Source organism: Ammospiza caudacuta, chromosome 13 (assembly GCF_027887145.1).
Source record: "Ammospiza caudacuta isolate bAmmCau1 chromosome 13, bAmmCau1.pri, whole genome shotgun sequence".
Classification (NCBI taxonomy): Eukaryota; Metazoa; Chordata; class Aves; order Passeriformes; family Passerellidae; genus Ammospiza; species Ammospiza caudacuta.
In genome coordinates this window covers 20,222,468-20,242,581 of record NC_080605.1, presented here as the reverse complement: position 1 = coordinate 20,242,581, position 20,114 = coordinate 20,222,468, and the positions used below count along the sequence as shown (strand labels likewise).

General features: G+C 43.6%; 1 protein-coding gene across 1 annotated transcript in view; it reads left to right on the top strand.

Annotated features, from left to right (window-relative positions):
- The window catches only part of ZCCHC14 (zinc finger CCHC-type containing 14), a 51,492-nt gene that overhangs the window by 24,634 nt on the left and 6,744 nt on the right, over window positions 1-20,114 (top strand). The window contains exons 3-10 of the mRNA XM_058813455.1: window positions 10,920-10,993; window positions 14,140-14,211; window positions 14,416-14,525; window positions 16,459-16,553; window positions 16,642-16,696; window positions 17,157-17,430; window positions 18,687-18,778; window positions 19,725-19,852. Of these exons, the coding sequence (XP_058669438.1) occupies window positions 10,920-10,993; window positions 14,140-14,211; window positions 14,416-14,525; window positions 16,459-16,553; window positions 16,642-16,696; window positions 17,157-17,430; window positions 18,687-18,778; window positions 19,725-19,852 (900 nt within the window). The remainder of the gene's footprint in view (window positions 1-10,919; window positions 10,994-14,139; window positions 14,212-14,415; window positions 14,526-16,458; window positions 16,554-16,641; window positions 16,697-17,156; window positions 17,431-18,686; window positions 18,779-19,724; window positions 19,853-20,114) is intronic.

Here is a 20,114-nt window from a genome sequence, read left to right as displayed (position 1 = left end):
GATCTCATCTGCTCCTTTGTGCCACACAAGCAGAGGAGACAGACAGTCAACTTTGGCATTGTTTAGGTCCTTCATTTCTAATTTAATTTTCTTTTGTTCTTTTGAGCTGGAGAGTCACAGGCTGTAATTATGCAAGACAATGCTTTTGATTAAAGTAAATTTTCTTTCTTGGGTGCACAGAAATGCTAAGCTAAAAGGTTAATGTTTCATTTGCTTTCTGCCTTGTTCTTTTATTTCTCCCTGGAAAAAAAAGAAGGAGAGGGCTTGCTGTGCTGCATGACTTCCCTGCCTGGAGTGGATGCATTTCATCAGTGCAGGGTGTGGGTGCTATTTTTAGCCATCACTCAGAGGGGCAGCCCTGCTAAAATTACATCATTAATATCCCCAGTGAAAGGAAATGGCAGAAAACACCACAGGCCCTTTGGAGTTTCTCTCCCTATTGTGTTTTCCACTCCTGGGGGTGAATTATTCCAGGTGTATCATTCCAGCAGAGTTGTTTACAATCAGTTCTTGTGAAGAGGCCTGAGGAAAAGTGTAATAAGTGAATTTGTCTGCAAAACCAGCAGGTATGAAATAGGTCTCAGTGGCCTGGAGAGCTCCTAGTTCGTATTCCTGTTATTAAGGAGTTCAGGGATTTGCTGGATATCCAACTTCTGCTAAAGAAGGTGAGGACCAGGAGCTTTAAACATGAATTTTTCCTACAGGTGGGGTTTGTTTCATTCTGTAGGCCCTGCTAAAGGTCTGCTAGTGAGTCTGGAGATTCAGAGCTTCAGGACTTGGAGATTTTTAGTGGATGGAGTCTGGTGATTTTTGCATTCTTTTAGCTCCGTTTCTGGGCATTCTTATTGCCCTGGCAATAAAATGTACTGTGGCTTTTCCCTCCTGCTTCATAGATGTGTTACAGTTACCCAGCAGTGGTGTGGTGTCTCCACATCAGTTGAACTGCTGAATTAGAACTTCCTTCTGCCTCTGAATCACTGGTCGAGTCTTGTCTGGGATCCAGCAAGAAGGAACAATGAGTTGTACAGAAGGAGAAAAGGGAACAAGAATCTTAAAGCCTGAGAACAGAGACATGAAAATTGCCACAAAAGGGGAAGCTCACAGAAGTGGCTGTGCAGGGATATTTGTTCCTCGCTGAGCTGAGCACTGAATGCATTTGTGGCTCTTGGCAAGACTGTCTGTACTCAAGGATTTTCTATTCCACATGAGTCCCTCAGTCTGGTGTTTTTACACAGCGTGCTAAGAGAATTTTTGTTGTTGTTAACAAGGCTATAATTCCTTAGAAAATAAAAATTGAAGCTGCTATAAAATGACTTTGTCCTTGCTGCTCCTGCCTGTTATTGCAGCCTTAGTCATGAGTTTCTAATGCTGAGCCTGGTCTCAAAAAATGCAGCAAACAGCACGTGCTTATTTCCAGGAGCATTAAACCCTGCTGGCCTGGAGCAGCCCTTCCAAAGCAGGCAGGCTGCTTCCTTCATGTGCCTTGGAGGCTGAAATGCTGCATTTCTGTGCACTTGGAATCCCTTAACTCCTCTGGGTAGGGACAGGAATCCTTGGAGCCATCTGATCCCGGGGCTGTGGTGTTTTAGCACCAGATGCCCTTCGAGCCAGGGCACGTTGGCTGAGCAGCTGCAGCCTCCTCCCCTCCCTCTGGGCTCCAGCCATGCCGATATATGGTTACAAACTGCACCCTCAGGCTGCAAAACAAACAGCCCTGTGCTGGAGAAATGTATATTTATATATGGGGCACTCCAAGCTGAAATCCTGCCAGGCAAATCCTCCTCAGATGCACTTGGGGTTGGGTTCATGTGGGGTGTTTTAATAGAGCAACAGAGATTGTGATTAGCTGAGTGGTCTAAAATCTTTATTTAATCATGAAGTGAGTAAAATCTTGGGTGATTTTAGGGAGGGAAGCTAATGGGTAGTAACAGCTTTAGCTCAGTGCCCATTTTCCTCACCGCCAGCCAAGGTGGTTTGTGGTTAGTTCAAGGTGCTTTGTATTTCCCTGGGTGCTGCTGTGAGACTCCGTTTGCCCATTGGTATTTAGGACACTGCTCCACACTTCAGAGCAAGCCCCAGCTCATGTCCCCAGCTGTGGGGACCAGCTCAATGTGTCACTTTTTGCCTGGTTTCCTTTCTGAGGCTGGAATCCCCTCTCTGAGCTCAGGGGAAGCAGCTGCTCCGTGCAGAACTCAAACTTCAAAGCCCTCAGCTCAGCTGGGTTGGGATATTTGGGGTTTAGGGGAGTCTGGATTTCTGGGCTTTGCTGCACTTCAGCAAAAAATTGAAAGTTTTCTGTCAGTTTTTCCATGGAGAGTGACTTTGCATGTGTGATTTTTGTAGGTGAATACAACTTTTAGATCAGAATTAATCATGAGGCTCACCTTGGGTTTGAGGGGGCTCAGGGAATTTTATGTGCCAGAGAAAATCCTTTCTGGGGAAAAGCAGGAGATTTCTCTATGATGAGCAAAGCTCCTCTTAAGAATGAGAAACAAAGCCAACATTTTGTTTAAAAGTGCTCTAAGAATAGTAAATAAAATAAGCACTCCATCAGATAAAACCAGACTAAATATACAACTGCAGCTTGCTTACCCAGAAAGTAAAATTATTTATATCCAAAGTTGAACATTTCTCTTGATTTCAGAGATGTTTTTGTTAGATAAATTCAACACAGGCAGCCTGCTTATTTAAATTTTCTGTGCAAGGCTGATGTCAATGGTTACTGGAGCTGCCCTTCAGCCCAGGCTCTGGGGCTTTGCTCACTTTTGCAGGAATTTTTTTCCATGTTTCTGAGCTAACTGGGAGAAGAAAATGAGTCAGTGAGCAAATGAGGTCCAGAGCTACATCCAAAACTTACACAGCTCACTTGTGTGCAAGAAGTTGATCAGCTGCAGTTGCAGTAAATGCAGTGTGCAAATGGAATTCCTGGAGCCCACAGGGCACAGAACCTGAGCACGTGTTGATCCCCACTGTGGCTGATCTCTCTGAATTTGTTGTAGAATATCCTTAAACCTTCAGTGTTGCACATATTTACCTAAAACCATGTTTGAAAATGCCGTGGTATCAAATCCCATCCTTCAGGATTCCTTTTCCCCTCCTTTTGGCCTGATATCCCAAAGAGCTGCATCCATCCTTGGTTAAAGCTGTTGCAATTCAGGAATTTATTGCTGGGTTGTCCCTGATCTAAACTCCTGCAGCCTTTTCTGGCTCTGTACACAATTTTTGCACCCAGAGCACCATTCCACATTTCACAGCAGATCCTGGGGATGTTCCCAGGCCCAGCACCTGCCCAGTGGTTTGTGTTTGTGTTCAAATTCAGGCCAATCCAGCAGCCTTTGCTGGGTACTTTATTCTGCAAAAGCTTTTTCTAGTCTCAGAAAATTAAAAAAAAGACAACTCATCAGGCATTTGTGTGCTCAGTGGCCATGGCAGGAGGAGCAGGGATGCAAAGTGGCCTCAAGGATTTGGGCAGAAAACCCTTCAGAACAGTGCTTGAAGCCATTCTCAATTCTTTCAGAGCAGCTGAGTGGTTCTTCAGGGTTTTACATTTTCCTGTCCAGATGGGAGCTTTCTCCAGCCTCCAGCACAGGCACTTTGGGCTTTTGGGAAGCTTTTGAATCCAGGGAATTTGCACAAACCATCTTTAGGCTGATTGACTTTTGTGGTTGGCTGAAGTGCTGACAGGATCATTCAGGATTACTCCAAAATTGCATGAATTCAGTTCAAAGCTGAGCTATATAGGTTTTTTTTTTTTAATTTTAAATATCTGTTTTGGAGAAACATAAGAAGGTCACTTAGTTGGCAGCTTAAATCAGCCAAAGTGAGGAAATAGCAGGGACATGAGAACTCCTGGTTTGGTTGGGGTGAGTGATACAATCCCAGCCTGTTATTGCTGCTCTGGGCTGCCAACACTCAGCTCATGGCCTGGGGTTTCAAAAAAGCTCTGGAATTATTCTTTCCTGTGGAATATTGCACTTCATAGCCTTGCTCTTCAATTAAAGCAGCATTGATTTGTCACCTGAACTCCTGGTGGAGGGGGGTGTTGGTTTGGATCTTAAATACTCTGTGCATTGGAAGAACCCTTATTTTTCAGAGAAGAAATTTATCTTACACAGGAAAATGCCAGATCTGAGAGCTTTCCTTGCTGACAGAAATTTTTCATTATGTCCATGAAACTTTAATTTCCAGGGTTTTCCTGTTGAGGAGCAGCCAGCCAGAAGATTTTCTTGCTAAGTAGTGAAACTGTTCTGTTTGCTTACAAGGTTTTTCCCAGCTGCACTTTCCTTTTCCATGGAAAAACTGTTGTCTGCTCATTCCCTTTTAGTTTTAAAGGATAGCAGCAGAAAACTGGATGGTGGATGTTGTTTTGAGGCTGAGCAGGATCCAAATGAGTCCAACTCGAATTGTATCTTCCCTTTACTGTAGAACTTCAATAATTTAAAATTTAATTTTTTGTTTTCAATCTAAACATTCAGTTTAAGTATTTAACATTAAGTATTTAACATTTAAGTATTTAACATTCAATTTAAGTATTATTTACTTGCAGAAAGTATTTGAGATCACTTCATTGTACAAATTAGGCCTCTTCACATGGTGTTTTCTCCATCCATAACCAGTGCAGGATGTGAAAACAGGTTAATATCTTTATAGATGATCCTTCTGGAGAAGTCTGAGATGTCACTAATATAATAACAAAAGGTCATTTTCACGTGACAACTCAATGCACTGAGCAGCAGATAGAATTGCTTCATCTATTCCTACTTTTGACTTTTCTAGAAGTAGCAAAGTAAGATGATTTTCAAGAAGAAACATTTGTTTCTTTGCCTGTTTTCCCTCAATATTTGAAATACTTCTCCATGCTGTTGAGTGGGAGCGTTTCCCCCTCTGCTGTCTCCACAGACAAGCCCATGGCTTGTCAATGAAGTGAATGATGCTTTAATTGTTTGCTGCAGTTCCATGCCAGGGTGTGTTTGGTGGTTTGGAGCAGTTCCTGCACCTGAGCACTCCTGTGCTGCTGCTCTGGACTCTGGCCCATCAGCTGGTGCAGGTCAGAGATCTCTGGGGAGTTTGTGCAGCTGTCAATGTGTCACGGACACACCAAGGGGTGTTTTTGCTGGCTGGGGAACGGAGCAGAGTTCAGCTTGAATGGTTTCAGTGCCATCCTCTCCAGATATTGAGTGTTCAGAGCCTGCTGGGTGCAGGGCTGGAAGTTGGAAGTGAAGCTTTGGGATGCTCTTCCAGGGAAATTTTCCTCTGAAATCACCTCAGGGACACTCAGCAGCGCCAGCCTTTAGTGACAGATCAGATAATTAGAAGATAATATTAGAAGATCTGTTAGAATATCTGTTAGAAGATAATATTGTCATTCTGTGGTTTGTTAAAGGAGTTTCAGTAAATAAACACAATGATCTGAGCTCCTGGGACAGTCCCCATCCCTGGATGTGGCACTCTGGGCTGGTGTCAAGGTGGGATCTGTCACAGCTTGGGTTTGATGGCCTTGGAGCTCTTTTCCAGCCTCAGGGATCTTGGGATAGCACCCACACCAACTTCTTGGCACCCTAAAGATGCTGATCACATTTAAATCTCAGTTCTCATCCTACAGATTCAAACCCTAATATTTGATTCTGCAGGTTTTCCTCAGGCCTCCATTATTCTAGTAAAAGAATAATTGAAGTTTTGAGGAGTAGGAGAAAGGGAAATCAAATTTGGTGATGAGAAAACTCAGTCCTTGTGTGTTTGTGCAGAGGAGGATCAGTGTCCGTGCTGGGAACAAGAGGGGATCCTGAATTTTTATCATAGCCTGGATAAAAAGCATTAGAAAGATTTAAAAAGTGAAAGCAGGAAGTTTTCTACAAAACAACCCAAAAACCCCTCTCTTAAGCTGATACTTATAAGCAGTCAAAAAACCCAAACAAAAAGCCCACAAACCCCTTTAATTTCTGCTCTTTTGTTGCCATGAATGTGCTTTGCATGGAGCAAATAAATTCTTTTCTGTGTTTTCCTTCCCTCCTGCCTGTGTATATGGGAATATAAATCCTGGTGGGTTTGTGGGGAGCCTCTGTGGGATTTTGTTCCCAGATTTTGGCATCTGCTGGGCAGCAGGAATTGGGAAATGCTGCTTTGGAAGCATTGCTTCAGCACAAAGAGGAGATGATGATGCCTTGTGAAAGTGGTGCTGCTGCATTTCTGCCCACTTCTGTGTAAACAGGGATGTGGGAAGGATTTTATGAGGTCCCTTTTGTTCCACTTTTTCAACACAAACTCAGTTGCTTGTCATGGTTTGATCCCTCTTTCCATGAAAGAAAATGTAATAAATCTTTCAGTGCAGAGGCCTCATTTATGATTATGGCCTCCTATAGGAAGGATTTAACGTAGGGTTTTTGTTTGTTAGTTTTTGGTGGTTTCTGTTTGTTTTTTGTTTGTTTTGGGGTTTTATTTTTGTTTTGTTGTTTTTGTTGTTGTTGTTGTTGTGGGGGTTTTTTTACCTAGTTTTTTTTTATTATTTACAAATAACTTCCAGCCTTTCTGCTGTTTTTGGTCAAGTACCACAAACCAAAATGTTCAACCCAGTTTCAGGAGATTCAGATTTTGCCATTTGGGGAGTGGCATTTCCATGGTACGTCGCACCCAAACTGACCCTGCATCCTGGGATTTCATCAAAGGAAATCCTCTAGGTATGGAGTGGGGAAATATTGGATTTTCTGGAAAAGGGTTGGGCCACAATCAACACTCCTGATTTATCTTTAATTACTTTACTTTTTTACTTTACATTTTCAGGAGGAGCACAAAATTCTCAGTTTGGGCTGAGGCACTAATCTATCTAATCCTTTTATTAGGATGGATCCAGCAGCTGTAAAGAGGGAATTATTAAAAGATCAATATCTGATTGATGTGGCTTCTCAAAATGTCTCTTCTGCCCTTGCCCACATCCAGAGCAGGTTTTACCCTGACCTTTTCCAGCCAGGAATGGCAAATCCTGAAGGGTTGGAATTGCCCTTTTGCTTTGTGTTTCTGCTGACATTTTGGGAAGGGGAGGAGATCCAAGCTCCTGCTTTTTTTGGAGAGAGAAACCAGAAATCCAGAGGATTTAACACCTGGTGTGAGCAGAGGGAGGGAATTGTGTGTCCCTTCCCAGGAGCACTGAGTGAGCAGATGAGAAATGCTCCAGTATCAGCCAAAGGGGTGAAAATCCCCAGCTGGAAAACAGAAAATAGGAAATATGAAAATAGGAAAAAACAGGGGAAAAGCCCCCAGGAAACAGGAAAAGTAGGGAAGCAGAGCTGAATACAATGTCTGCAGGCTCCTGGCTGCTTTCCCTGGCTCTGGGGCAGGGTGGGAGGCAGGGCTGGAGCAGCACACGAGGTGACATCGGTGACATCGCTGCTGTCCTGGCTGTGCCTCAGGGCTGGAGGGTTCCACACTCAGCCTTCCATGTGGATACCCTGAAATGGACTCCAAAACTACATGGAAATGCTGCTCTTGTGTTCACAGAAAGCAGCAAATAATAATAATTTTAAAAAGCCCTTAAGGGATGATGCTGGAAGGTCCTGGCAGGTGGTGCCACAGCCCTGATGGAGCTTCTGCACCCTGAGCTTCTCCAACCCCCTTTGTTTTCCTGTCCCCCTCTCCTGGGGATCCCATCCAGCTGTTGCACTCACCTGCTGCAATTTCCCAGATATTTCTGGATAAATCTCCACAGCAGAAAGCCTCATGTAATATACTCTGGGAATCTCCTGAATTAGGAACTTTAACTTGTTGTGTCCCCTGGGTTGAGAAATTGGAGTTTTGCTGGATTCAGCATCCTGAAAAGCCATCAGTATCATGTGTCCTTAATTCTGTACAGAGGTTTTTCTGCTCTGGACTCATTTATTGGGGTACTGGGTAGAGTCAGCTCTTTGAGCTTTTGAGAGTAAAAGCAGTAAATAAAAATCTCTTTCTTTTTTTCTTCCCTTTGTACTTGGTGGATGGCACCTTTTCTTCTGGAGTTCTGTAGCACTGATTGAATAAAGTAAAGCTTCAGGGCAGGTTTAGGAAGGTTATTTCAATAAAACCAACCAGAAGTTAAACAACACACAGAGTAGGTGAGAGGCTACAGAACACAAACATACAACTTGATAAATTAAACAAGATTTCTTCAGGCAGATGATGTTTTTCAGGATATTTTAGGTAGCTGAGAGAAAATTCCTGGAGCTCTTTGTGTGATATGAGGAATTATCCAGTTGGTTGTCCCTAAAGCCTGTCCAGGACAGGAACTGCATTTCCTGCTCTAGAACAGAGCTCATCTTACAGGATCAGTGCAGAAATCTCTACCTAAAGGTCCATTTTTCTAATTGCAGTCCTTTTCCAGGATAAATTCACTGCAGTGGGTTTTATTCACTGGGAGGTTCAGACTTTGAGCAGGAAAAGGTTGTGGCACTGTCAGCACCACCAAATCCAGGGGTGATTTAAGGTTTGTCATTAACCCACAGAGTAAAACAGGAATAGCTTGGGTTTATGTCTCTGAGTAATCCAATTCTGCTGCAATTGCTGGAGATGAAAAATGAATGTCTGGAAGAGATGGGCTTTGAATCCTTTAGAAATGCCAAATGATAAGAACACTTGCAGCAAAGTGATGCTGGGTTTGCTATAAACAACAAATGTTGCATAACACAGGCTGTGTTTTTCAAAACCAGATGTTGCAGCAGTTGACACCAGGATTTCTGCAAGTTATTTGCTCATCCTTCAGCTGCTTCACCACATTCCCCCTCTCAACACCCATTTTACACATTCTTTCTCATTATGATCCTGTAGTACTCACAATTCCAATCAATATTCAGTTTATTTTAGCTGTGATCACAACTCAGGGGGCCCTGAGTTCTCTCAAATAAATGTACTGAGGTAGATTTTTTTTTAATTAACCTTTTCAAATCTTCATGTTCAAACCTTCATACCACTGAATATTGTGTGGATGGCTCAGCAATGTCTGGTGAGCAGATTTATCCCTGTGGTGCTCAGCATGGGGCACAAAATCATTTCAGAAGCGTGAGAGGAGCCCAGTGAAATCTTTTGAAAGGAACAAACCTCTCCAAAAAGCAGAATGTGCAGGAGAAAGCAGTAAGTAATGAATTGACATTATTGCTAAGCCCAGGGATTGATGTCATTGTAATTGGGAATTACATGGAGGAGGATCAGAACAGGAATGTTCATTTTCTCCATGTAAAAACAGCCACAAACATCTGTAGAGCTGAATTTGGGGGGCTTTCAGAATTTTCACTGTAAATAAAATTTAAATAAGAGATTTTTAAGCAGCCAAGACCCAGGTGACAACACTAACATTTGTAAATGAGCAGGACCTGCAGAGCTGTGCCCAGCTCTGGGATTGCCAGTCAGGAATGCTGGAATGAGTCCAGAGGAGCCCAGGGAGCTGCTCCAGGGCTGGGACACCTGGGGGGGCTCACCTGGAGAGGAGAAGCTCAGAGAGAGCTCAGAGCCCCTAAAGGGGCTCCAGGAGAGCTGGAGAGGGACTGGGGACAAGGATGGAGGGACAGGACACAGGGAATGGCTCCCACTGCCACAGGGTGGATTTAATGGGATTTTGGGCAGGAATTGTTCCCTGCAGGGTGGGCAGGCCCTGGCACAGGTGCCCAGAGCAGCTGAGGCTGCCCCTGGATCCCTGGCAGTGCCCAAGGCCGGGCTGGATGGGGTTTGGAGTAACCTGGGATGGTGAAAGGTGTTGGGGTTGGACCTGGATGGGCTTTAAGGTCCTTTCCCACCCAAACCACTCTGGGATTCTCTGAGGACACAATAAAAGAATTTAGAAGGTCTCAATGGAACCTTCAGGCCACAGCTGTTGGGAAACAGAGGGAACTCAAGCTTGGGTGGAGCCTCCCTGGGGACAGGGACAAGCGAGGTGACACAAGGCAGGTGTTGTAATGGTGCTGCTGTAATTTCACTGCACTGTTTTCTTGGGCACTCAGGAGGGAGTTCCATGTGATAAGCATTGGGTTGAGTCTTCCTGATAACAAAAAGTTAATAATAAATAGTGCTGAAAACAGGGTAACAGCTTGTAAATGGGGATTCTGTGGAAATAGTAACAGAATTCTGGGCTTTGCTTGTGAGGACTGCTCAGTGAACACACAGCAGGTATAGCACCTGTCCCTTTGGGCACTGGCACTCACAAGTGAAATTTTACTGACTTTTGGTTGGGATAATTCTGCTTTTGAAGTTTTAAGCCAATGTAAATTGGCTTTTTGTAGGAAAAAATTCATGTATGTATCCCCATGAGTGCAGTCAAAAGGCAGGAGGAATTTATAAGAGAATAGAAAGTTGATGAAATAAAGTTTTTTCATGGTGAATTCTTATCTGGGTGTCTTGGGAAGTGGGAGTCTCCCAGAACTCAGCACACCAAATATCTGATGTGTAAGGTGACCTGTGCTGGCATTCCATCCTTTCCACACTCAGATCCTGCTTTTACTTGCACCTTATTCCAAGTGATTTTTTTCTGTGAAGCTGCAGGAAGGGAGGAGTCAGGATGTGAACAGAGCCATGAAACCACACTGAACTTGTAAAGCCAGGCCCTGAAAACATGGAGAGTTCTTCCTCATGCCAGTTCCCCTGGCACGGATGGTGTTTGTTCCTTGATGCTATTCAGATAATTCCATGTGTGTTATTACAGAGATGAGTGGGGTGGTAAGAGCTTTGCTTGGAGTGGATTATTTGGGTTGAAACTGCTTGGAATGAAACTTTCCCAAGTCTGGAAAACAGCATGAAGTGGTGGTACCAACATTCCTGAGGGAGGAAGTTGGAACTGGGCACCTGGAGCACCTCCACAGGTCATGGGATGCTCTCAAAACAGGGCCTGGCACTTCCCAAAAGTCATCACTTCTGTCTGTATTTAGGAATATCCTCCTCATTCTTCTTCTCTCTTTGTTTTTCCATAGTGAGTGTTGAAAAAGTGGAATTGAAGGGGCTGGCACACAAGAAGAATGAAAGAAATGTTGAGTATTCCTTTGAGGTAAGTTTGGGTTTCCTTTCCTGTAAAAGAAGGGAGGATAAAACCTAAGGAGGAGTTGAGGAAATTTTCAAATTTTATTGTTAGATCCCAAAAATCCTTTGTGAAAGCAGAGCACCTTTGGGACTGATAGCTTTTAATCAATGATTTGAAAGTCATAAATGGCTGTGGATGATGCAGAGGTTGGTAGGTGGGGATTGGCAAAAAAATCCCCAAAAAACATTTTAATGCAGGAAATTTTGGCAGTGTTTCTTTAGGGGGAAATATGATGCCACCCTTACAGGATATTATCCATATCTACATCCAATGTTCATTCTTCTGCTGGAATGCAGAAACCAGAGGGAATTTCAGTCGTAATCTGGACAGAGAACAATGTGGGCTCTGAGGGCACAGCTGCTGGAAAGGGGCAGGGAGGGAGTCTCTGGTGGGATGTGGCTCCAGAAGGTTGGGGAGTACAGAAAAGCTTTGGGAATTCTTCAGGGCAATGAGTGCTGGGTTTCTCTTGGAGCTCTCATAGGAACCCATCACACCTGAGATAGCCCAGCTACCCCAAACAGCATAAAATCAGCAGGATGGCTTCTGAGGCAGTGCTGGAAACAGAAAAAGGTTTGATAAAAAGGCAAAATAACAAACTCTTACAGAGAAGAACCAAGCTAGGGGCAAGAGGTTCTTGCTCCTGCTAGAACATCCCACAAAGGCAAATATTTCCTTTGTTCTCTTCCTTTTCTAGTGAATTAGCTAGGTGGGACATTTTGGCCTCTGTCCAATTGGCAGCCCCAGGTTTGAGGTGAAGTCCCAAAGGTGCTGTGAGGTTTCTTTGGGAGAGAAACTTCTGGGCTTTCTGCCTTTTTAAGCAGACAAAGAGTAATTGAATCACTCCATCAACAGGGGGCTCATTCCTACACTTAAGGAAACCTCAGTGGAGCAAAAGCTGGGGGAGCTGACTGGAAAGGGGATTTCACCATGGTCTGAAAGTGCTGTGTGAGCTGGAGGCAGCTTGGCCTGGGTGGCAGTGGGAGCAGTGCTGTGGCACAGAGAGAGAGTGGCACTGACAGTGGGAGCAGTGCTGTGGCACAGAGAGTGGCACTGACAGTGGCAGTGGGAGCAGTGCTGTGGCACAGAGAGAGAGTGGCACTGACAGTGGCAGTGGGAGCAGTGCTGTGGCACAGAGAGAGAGTGGCACTGACAGTGGCAGTGGGAGCAGTGCTGTGGCACAGAGAGTGGCACTGACAGTGGCAGTGGGAGCAGTGCTGTGGCACAGAGAGAGAGTGGCACTGACAGTGGCAGTGGGAGCAGTGCTGTGGCACAGAGTGGCACTGACAGTGGCAGTGGGAGCAGTGCTGTGGCACAGAGTGGCAGTGGGGGCAGTGGAATGAGTGTGGCTCAGTTTCCCCCTGCTGTAGCCTGGGTTTGCTCCCATCCCACTGCAGGGATGAGTTCATTGTTCATCCCCTGGAACCTGGGGCATTGGTGCTGCTGAGCAGCTGACAAACTGGAGTAAAGTATTCCAAAATTTGGGATGCACAGCCCAGAAAACAGCTTTGGTTTGTTTGATGAGACAAAGTAGGGGGTGAGAAAAGGAGAAACCAGAAGGAACCCAATTATCCACGACTTTCACCAAGTTATTCCTTAAAACTCCTCAGCATCTGTTGGGATTTTGGCAGCATTAACCTCTGCAGGGCTGGATTCATGGAGAATGTCCCAAATTTGCTGAATCCCCCAATTGTTCCAAATGTCATCAGTCACAGACAGGATTTTTCCGAGGGCTTTTCAAGCTCTGTATGAAGCTTGCAGTTGTCTCCACTCCAATTAAGATCTCGTGAAACTTCTTTTCCTATTACAATTTTTTCTATAAATAACAGAAATTACTGTACCCAGTGTTTGCCTCAACAGCTTGAACTGAGGGAAGAGCAGAGACTTCAGCTGAGTTGATAAATTGCTGTTTGCTGGGTTAAAAACCCAATTATGGAATGGTTTTGTTTTGTTTAGGAGCTTGGGAATAGCAGGTCAATGGATGGAGCAGTTTAGTGTTTGTAGTGCTATTGTTCCCCCCATTTACAGTTCACATTATTGTTTTATAAGTATTGAAAATTCAAGTTTAAACAGAAGTCATGACAGTTGTTGAGTTATTACAGAACTAGAAAAAAAGAGAATATTTCCTGTACTTTCTGAAATTCTTTGTGAATTAAAAAAAAAATAAATATTTACCACAAACTTAAAAAAAACCAACCCACAAATTTGGTAAAACTGCTCAAGTTTCTGTCTTCTTTTTCCCCCCTTTTTTTTGTATAACAGCTCTGCTGAGAGGAAATTCCTCCCTTATGTAATATATTTTGAAATCCTCTCCTCTCCCCACTCATTTTGGCAGCGTTTGGATGGCTGGAAAAACTTTGTGTATGTTTGGAGTTGTCATTGAAACGAATGTCATGTGAGAGGCTGCTCTGTGATCCCCAAACTCCCACCCAGCTCCTTCCCCCTGGATCCAGCTGCCTCCAGATGCTCCAATGGATATTTTGGATCCATAGGGATTCACCCCTGGCCTGTCTCATGCTGATTTTCCAAAAATCCTGATTTTTGGCTTCATTAAACCTCATCTCCCAAGGAATAAATGCTTCAATATCCAAGGGTGTCATGGCTTGTTTGTGTGGGCAGAAATAGTGAATATTCCCTTTTTTTAGAGCATGGACAAGATGGAGTCTGGAGCAGGAGCTGCAGGAGGGTTTTGCCTGGATTTTTGCTGCCATTCTCAATTTTTCTGGCATATGGAGTTGATTAATTAGCAATAGGCAGCTTTGTGTGGGGGGAGCTGTTCCTGTTGGAAAGCAGATCCTACAAACCAGCTGTTTTCTTTAACAATAATGAGGGGAAAAAATTCCATTACTCCGTGGTTGCTTGCTTAACTCTGGATGTCTGCAGGGTGTAAGGGCTGTGTAAGCTCTGAGGGCTTTTCCAAGCACCCAGAGCAGTTGATAAATGTAAAAACAGCAAGAATTGGGCAGCAATTTTGTCCTTGTGCACATAAAAAATGTGTTTCCTTCTTGCTGTCACCCATCACAACATCTGTGAGGGAGAGTTGATACCAATGAGTGGATTTTGAGGAACCAAATTAAATTAATTACTAAAGCAAATGCTTCTTGCTCCTCCCCAAGGTCCTGTGGTCTGATTCTTCGGTGACGTTGGTAACCAAATCTTCTGCTGAAGTGACTGAATTCATTTCAAAGGTAAAGACAATAAGAAAAACACCTTGAAAAGGAAAAAAATGTTTTGTCCCTCTCTCTAATTTTGTTCAATGATACTTCTCAAAATGTGCCAAGATAATTCAGATTGAATTTCATAAAATATTTGATTTATAACAGGCAATGGCCTGAACCTCATAGAAATAACAAAACTTTTCAAGTTTAATTTTTCATATCCTCCCCATTTAGCTGTCTCAGCTATATCCAGAAGAAAACTTGGAGAAATTCATTCCCTGCTTAGCTGGTCCAGATTCCTTTTACCTGGAACGGAACCACATGGACCTGGAATCAGACCTGAGGTATGCTGGGATCTTGTGGGGTTTTTATCTTGACACTGGGCTTCTTTCACTGAGAAAAAGAAAAAAACCCCAGGAAATAGAAATATTATCTCCATATTCTAAATTACTTCAAAGAAATTAGAGCCTGATCCTAAGCTTTTTTCCTGGATGTTCCATTAATTTCAGTGCATAACAATTTTTCAGGAATTCTTTCTTGAGAAATACAGATGGTAATAATATTCTTTTTTAAGCTGGAGAATTGATATTTCCTCATTCCTTGTGAAGAACAAGTAGAGGATCACTGGCTTTGCAAAAGTTTGTTTTGGACTCAAAAATAACCAGAATTGTTTAAAACAACCAAAACTCAGGAAAAAATAGAAGCTTGAATATTCACCCATCTGTACTGAGGAATGGGTTGTGGGGATTTTTTCTCCCCTTTCACAGAGTTTTTATTTTCTCATTTTAGGTTGTCATTTTATTGAGGTGTTTATTTTACTTTAATATTTAAAAGTTAGGTATGTATTTAGCTCTTATTAAAAGATTACATTTTTGGAAGCCTTTAACAGTTAAGAAATTTTTTGAAGTCTTACCTTGTACTTCCTTAAATTATCACAAATCATCTGGCCATTATTTAATATAAAGTATATTTTTAGTGTCATAATCTGTGGCAGATCACATCAGGTTTCTCTTTCTAAATATGATTTTCCTAAGAAAATAGGAGTGACTCAAATTCCTTTCAGCTTCTACTGTCTTTATCTACACAAAACAAGATTATTGTAATATTAGTATTATTCTGATCCTAATATGTTATTATTATAAAATTAAATGACACTTTAAAATATTAATTATTTATTATTTCTTAGAGCTTCTCCTTTCCACTTTTTTTTTTTCCCTAAGCCATGGTGGATGTTGGTTTTCCATAGGCAGCAGCCAGCAGGTGCAAGGCTGGATTGTTTTTCATGGCAGGCAGCATTCCCAGGGCTTGCTGTGCTCCAAGGAGACTTTGGGAGGCTGCAGGGAATGTGTGTGCCTGCTTGGGAACAGCAGCCTCTGCAAATCTGGGTTAATGGAGCAGCACCTGCCCTGCCAGGGCTCACTGCAGCTCTGCAGCAGGGGAGAGGCTGCTCCAAGGTGCTGCTCTGCTGTGAAATTCAGCCCTGAACTCTGGGGTTTCCAGCTGGGAAACACCTCTGCGTGTGCGAGGTGCAAAGCTTTGGGAAATTGGATTTTTTTGGTGGAATCCAAGAGTGGTTTGGGTTGAAGGGAGCTCAAAGCTCATCCCATCCCACCCCTGCCATGGCAGGGACACCTTTCACTGCCCCAGGCTGCTCCAAGCCCCAGTGTCCAGCCTGGCCTTGGGATCCAGGGGCAGCCACAGCTGCTCTGGGCACCCTGTGCCAGGGAAGGATTTCTCCCCAATATTTTATCTAAATCCATCCTCTTCCAGCTCAAAGCTGTCCCTCCTTGTCCTGCCCCTCCATCCCTTGTCCCACAGCTCCCTGGAGGAGCTGGAATGCTGTTAAAGGGCTTTTTTCCCTTAAAAGAGGCACAGGGAAAACGTGACAGAAGTTTTGCCCTAAACTGCCAGACTCTGCATCTGCTGTTTATCTCCAAGAGGAGGAAATTCAATAACAGATCCATCTCTATTTTATATTCCTCAGGTTCCAGCATTTGAAAGGCAATGTTCAAGTTTACATTTGAACATTTTCTGCCTTAGGAGTGTTCAGGGTTGCTGAATGAGGGGTCTTTGCTGAAACACTCACCAGAGTGAAAACAACCCCAGGGTAACAGGGTTTGGTATTAAAAATAAGAATATCCATAAATTTCCAGAATTCAGAATGGCATGGTGTGTTTCAGCTTTTCAATTTCCAATCTGATTTCCAAGTGTGTTGTCCAGAGTGCAATCTGATGGATTTGGGAGGCTCTAACAGAGCAGGGCCTTTGTTTGCTGCAGGTACCTGGCCCCGTTCCCTTCCCATGTGGTGAAAAACGACCACGTCAGGAAGTTCTTCAGCACGTCATCTCCCTCACAGCAACTTCAGAGCTCAAGTGAGTTGAAATAAAGTTTAAAAAAATTTTTTTTTTGTACTGCATTTCATAAACTGATGCCATTTGTGACTCTGTTCCTTGTTTGCAGATCCTGGCAACCCCTCCCTGTATAAAGTAGGAACTACGCTGGGAACATCTGGAAGGTGAAATATTTATCTTGTTTAAACTCATTATCTTAAAAGGCAATTTTCATGTCCTCCAACAAAACCCAGACCCTCTTTAAGGAGCCAGTATTGTGGCTTCCATATGGAAAGATTAAAAATTTCCATGGGATTATATTTGGGCATCTTTACTTCTTTTTAATAATACAGAGGCTGTTCTGTCAAGCTTTTTTAAATCACAGAGAGGCAGCAGAATATTTCTGATCTGTGATTAGTGAAGGAAATTATTGAAGGAAAATTCTGTTTAGGTGGAGATCAGCTTCACCCTTTGCCAGAAGTGCTTTGTTACAGAGCTGTGGAGCAGGGCAGCTACAAATCCATACCTTGGCTCCAACTGGGGTGGTTTTTCCCAGAATTTCTGTGAATTTTTCCAGATTTCTGTGGCTGATCTCTGGGTGTCACAGCTCATCCAACTAACCCCAGCCCTGTTCCTGTTTTGCAGACCTATATGTGGGGTGGCTGGAATTCAGAGTTCCCAGAGCCACGTGCCGCACTCGGGCGCTGCCCCGGTGTCCCTGGCGCACTGCGCGCACTCCGGCGGTGCCGGCTCCGCGCTGGGATACCGCTCCCAGCTGGAGAGCTCCTCCCCTGCCATGCTGATGTCTTCCAGCCCCCAAACCCCTCAGACACAGGAGCAAAACGGGATCCTGGACTGGCTCAGGAAGCTGCGCTTGCACAAGTATTACCCCGTCTTCAAACAGCTCACCATGGAGAAGGTAGGGCAGGACGTGGAGGGGAGCAGGCAGCTTTGAGTTATCCCCACCTTCTCCAGGCTGGGAAATCTGCACTGAGGGTCACACCAGTTTCTGGTACTTGCTGGGGAGGTTTTCACTTTGTGAAAGCAGTAATGAATTGATGAAAACCTTCTTGCTGTTCTCACTCTGTGTTGTGTCCGGGGCTGTCCAACAGCTGCTGCTTCTCCCAGGCTTCCTCGTGGAGTGCTTGGAGATCCAGCTGGGATGCTGCCTCAGGAGCTCTGCTTGGCTCCCTGAACTTCCCTTTGTGTGCTGCAGATACCTAAATATATTGATTTTTCTTGATTTCTGCTTCTTGATTGATGTTTCTCCCAAAATATTTGGTTATCCTCATTTTAAGAACTAAATTTTCAGAGACTCGTGGCATGAATATGAACATGAGTGAGTGAGGTTTGTTTCCTGCAGAAATTCCTGTGGAAAAATCATCACATGTGTCTTTGCACTGCAAGAGTCCCAGATCACACCTGTGTGTGCTGGATTTGATCTCAATGAGGTTTTGGAGCATTTTCCCTGCTCCAGTGGGAGATTCCTTGTCCTCTGTCTTTTGGCCTGGAACGCCCTCCAGTGGAGGGAGGGCTTGGGCTCAGCTTTGTGCTGCTTTGGAATATTTTATGGATTTAATTTCAGTCTCTTACCAGAGGCTTCTGATTTAATTTTCTTCATTATAAGAAGTGAAATATACTGTGGTTCTTTTTTCTTTAATAAAGTAGTAAAACTCTATATATTCCACTGTATTTTTAAAAAGCAAATATTATTATGCATACTTCACTGGCTTTCATTTTAATTACATTATAATATAAATGTCTGTATCTATCTCTATATTTTATTATTAAATTTACTATTGGTGTATATTTTTACTCCACTTCTGTGGTAAATGACACACTGGGAAAACTGGAGTGATTTTCTAAGGTCCTTAAATTCACTGATAGCACCAAGTTCTGTTTTAATTTAATTCTATTTGAATATGTACACGAGTTATTTCATCTTTATTGTGACTGGTTAATACAAGCACACATCTAATTAAATTAAATCTGCAGGTTTCTTCCTTTCATGTCTGTCCCCCACACTTTCCTTTTACACTATAATTGAAAACTGGAGTAGAGACTTTCTTTGAATTTAAAAATGGTTTTAAAGTTGGCTTTTGGAATTTCTCTTAACTAAAAATGGGAACAAGAATATTTCAGGGTATAAAACTAAACATATTTTTTCTTTCCAAGTTTCTGAGTCTTACTGAGGAAGATCTGAATAAGTTTGAGTCCCTCACCATGGGAGCAAAGAAGAAGCTCAAGACCCAACTAGAGCTGGAGAAGTAAGTGAGGGCTGGCTGAACTTCTTTTATGGTCAAAAAATGCTAATTTTACTTCCCAGAGCACAAACCTGCCATGATTCCCATCTGGAGATATGGATGATTATTATCTCCATTACTGAACAATATTTAGCACTTTCTGGTTTACTGCTGCCTGGTCAGGGTTGTGATAAGAATACCAAATCTTTAAATCTATAAAATACACACATTGTGTTTAGGTGTTTTTAAACTTGTATCACATTTCTTGCAAAGATTTTGGGCTTCCCTGGGCTGTTGGGTTTGCAAGCCCAGGGGATGCACTCCCAAAGTCAGGCCTCTTTTCCCTAGCAAGTGACAATTTTCTGGCTCCCATCCATGTGGATGGAGCACAGCTACTTCAGGAGCTGCCTCAGTGTCCCACAGTGACCCCAGGCAGCTGTGACAGCCCTTTGGGGACACTGATGCAACAGATTGTCCTGGTTTTTGCATCTCCACTCACAGGAAAGTGTTTATTCTGCAGCTACTGCTGTTCCTTAAAAAGCAATTAGAAATCCAAATCTCTGCCCATTTTTCAGAGCTCCTTGGCAGCGTTTATCAGCAATCTTAGTTTTTCCAGAGTTTGTTTGGAAAAGGAAAACTTGGGGCTGTGTTTGTTTTCTCTTTGGGTTTGGGATGTGCTGACATAATATGTGACAGAATTTTAGAGTTTAGTCAGAGTTTGGTGATGTTTTACCCTGGACAAATAAGAGCATAGGGCTGTAATCAGATGGCAAATAGTTCAGCCCTAACTGCTGGCAGTTCTGGTCAGCACTGCTGTGATTTCCAAGTGTTTCCATTTGAAATGGGCACAGCAGCAGTGGATTGTTCATTGGGCTTTGTCTGCTTTGGGTTCATTCAGAAATGGATTTATTTATTTATGTTTTAGCCAGTTTCTGTCTCTTCATGCTTTTCTCCATCCATCACCCTGTAGGGAGAAGTCAGAGAAACGGTGCCTAAACCCCTCCACACCTTCCTCAGTGACCAGCAGTGGGGTGGCCAGGGTTCCCCCCACTTCCCACGTGGGGCCCATCCAGAGTCTCCGGGGCAACCACGCTGCAGGTGAGGGGAGCAGGGGACACTGCTGTGCCCAGCTGTGCCTGCACAAGGGTCACCTCACTCCTGTGCCCAGCTGTGCCTGCACAAGGGTCACCTCACTCCTGTGCTGCTGCTTCCCCGAGCTTTATCTCCCAAAAGCCATTGGCTTAATGGGGAGCAAGCAAACTGTCTGATTTTGGTGATTACTGGGGGTAATAAAATGCGATTTTCCCATGGCTCTGGTGGGAATGGGCAGCCGCTCTGTTCCACCTGTGATGTGTCCCTG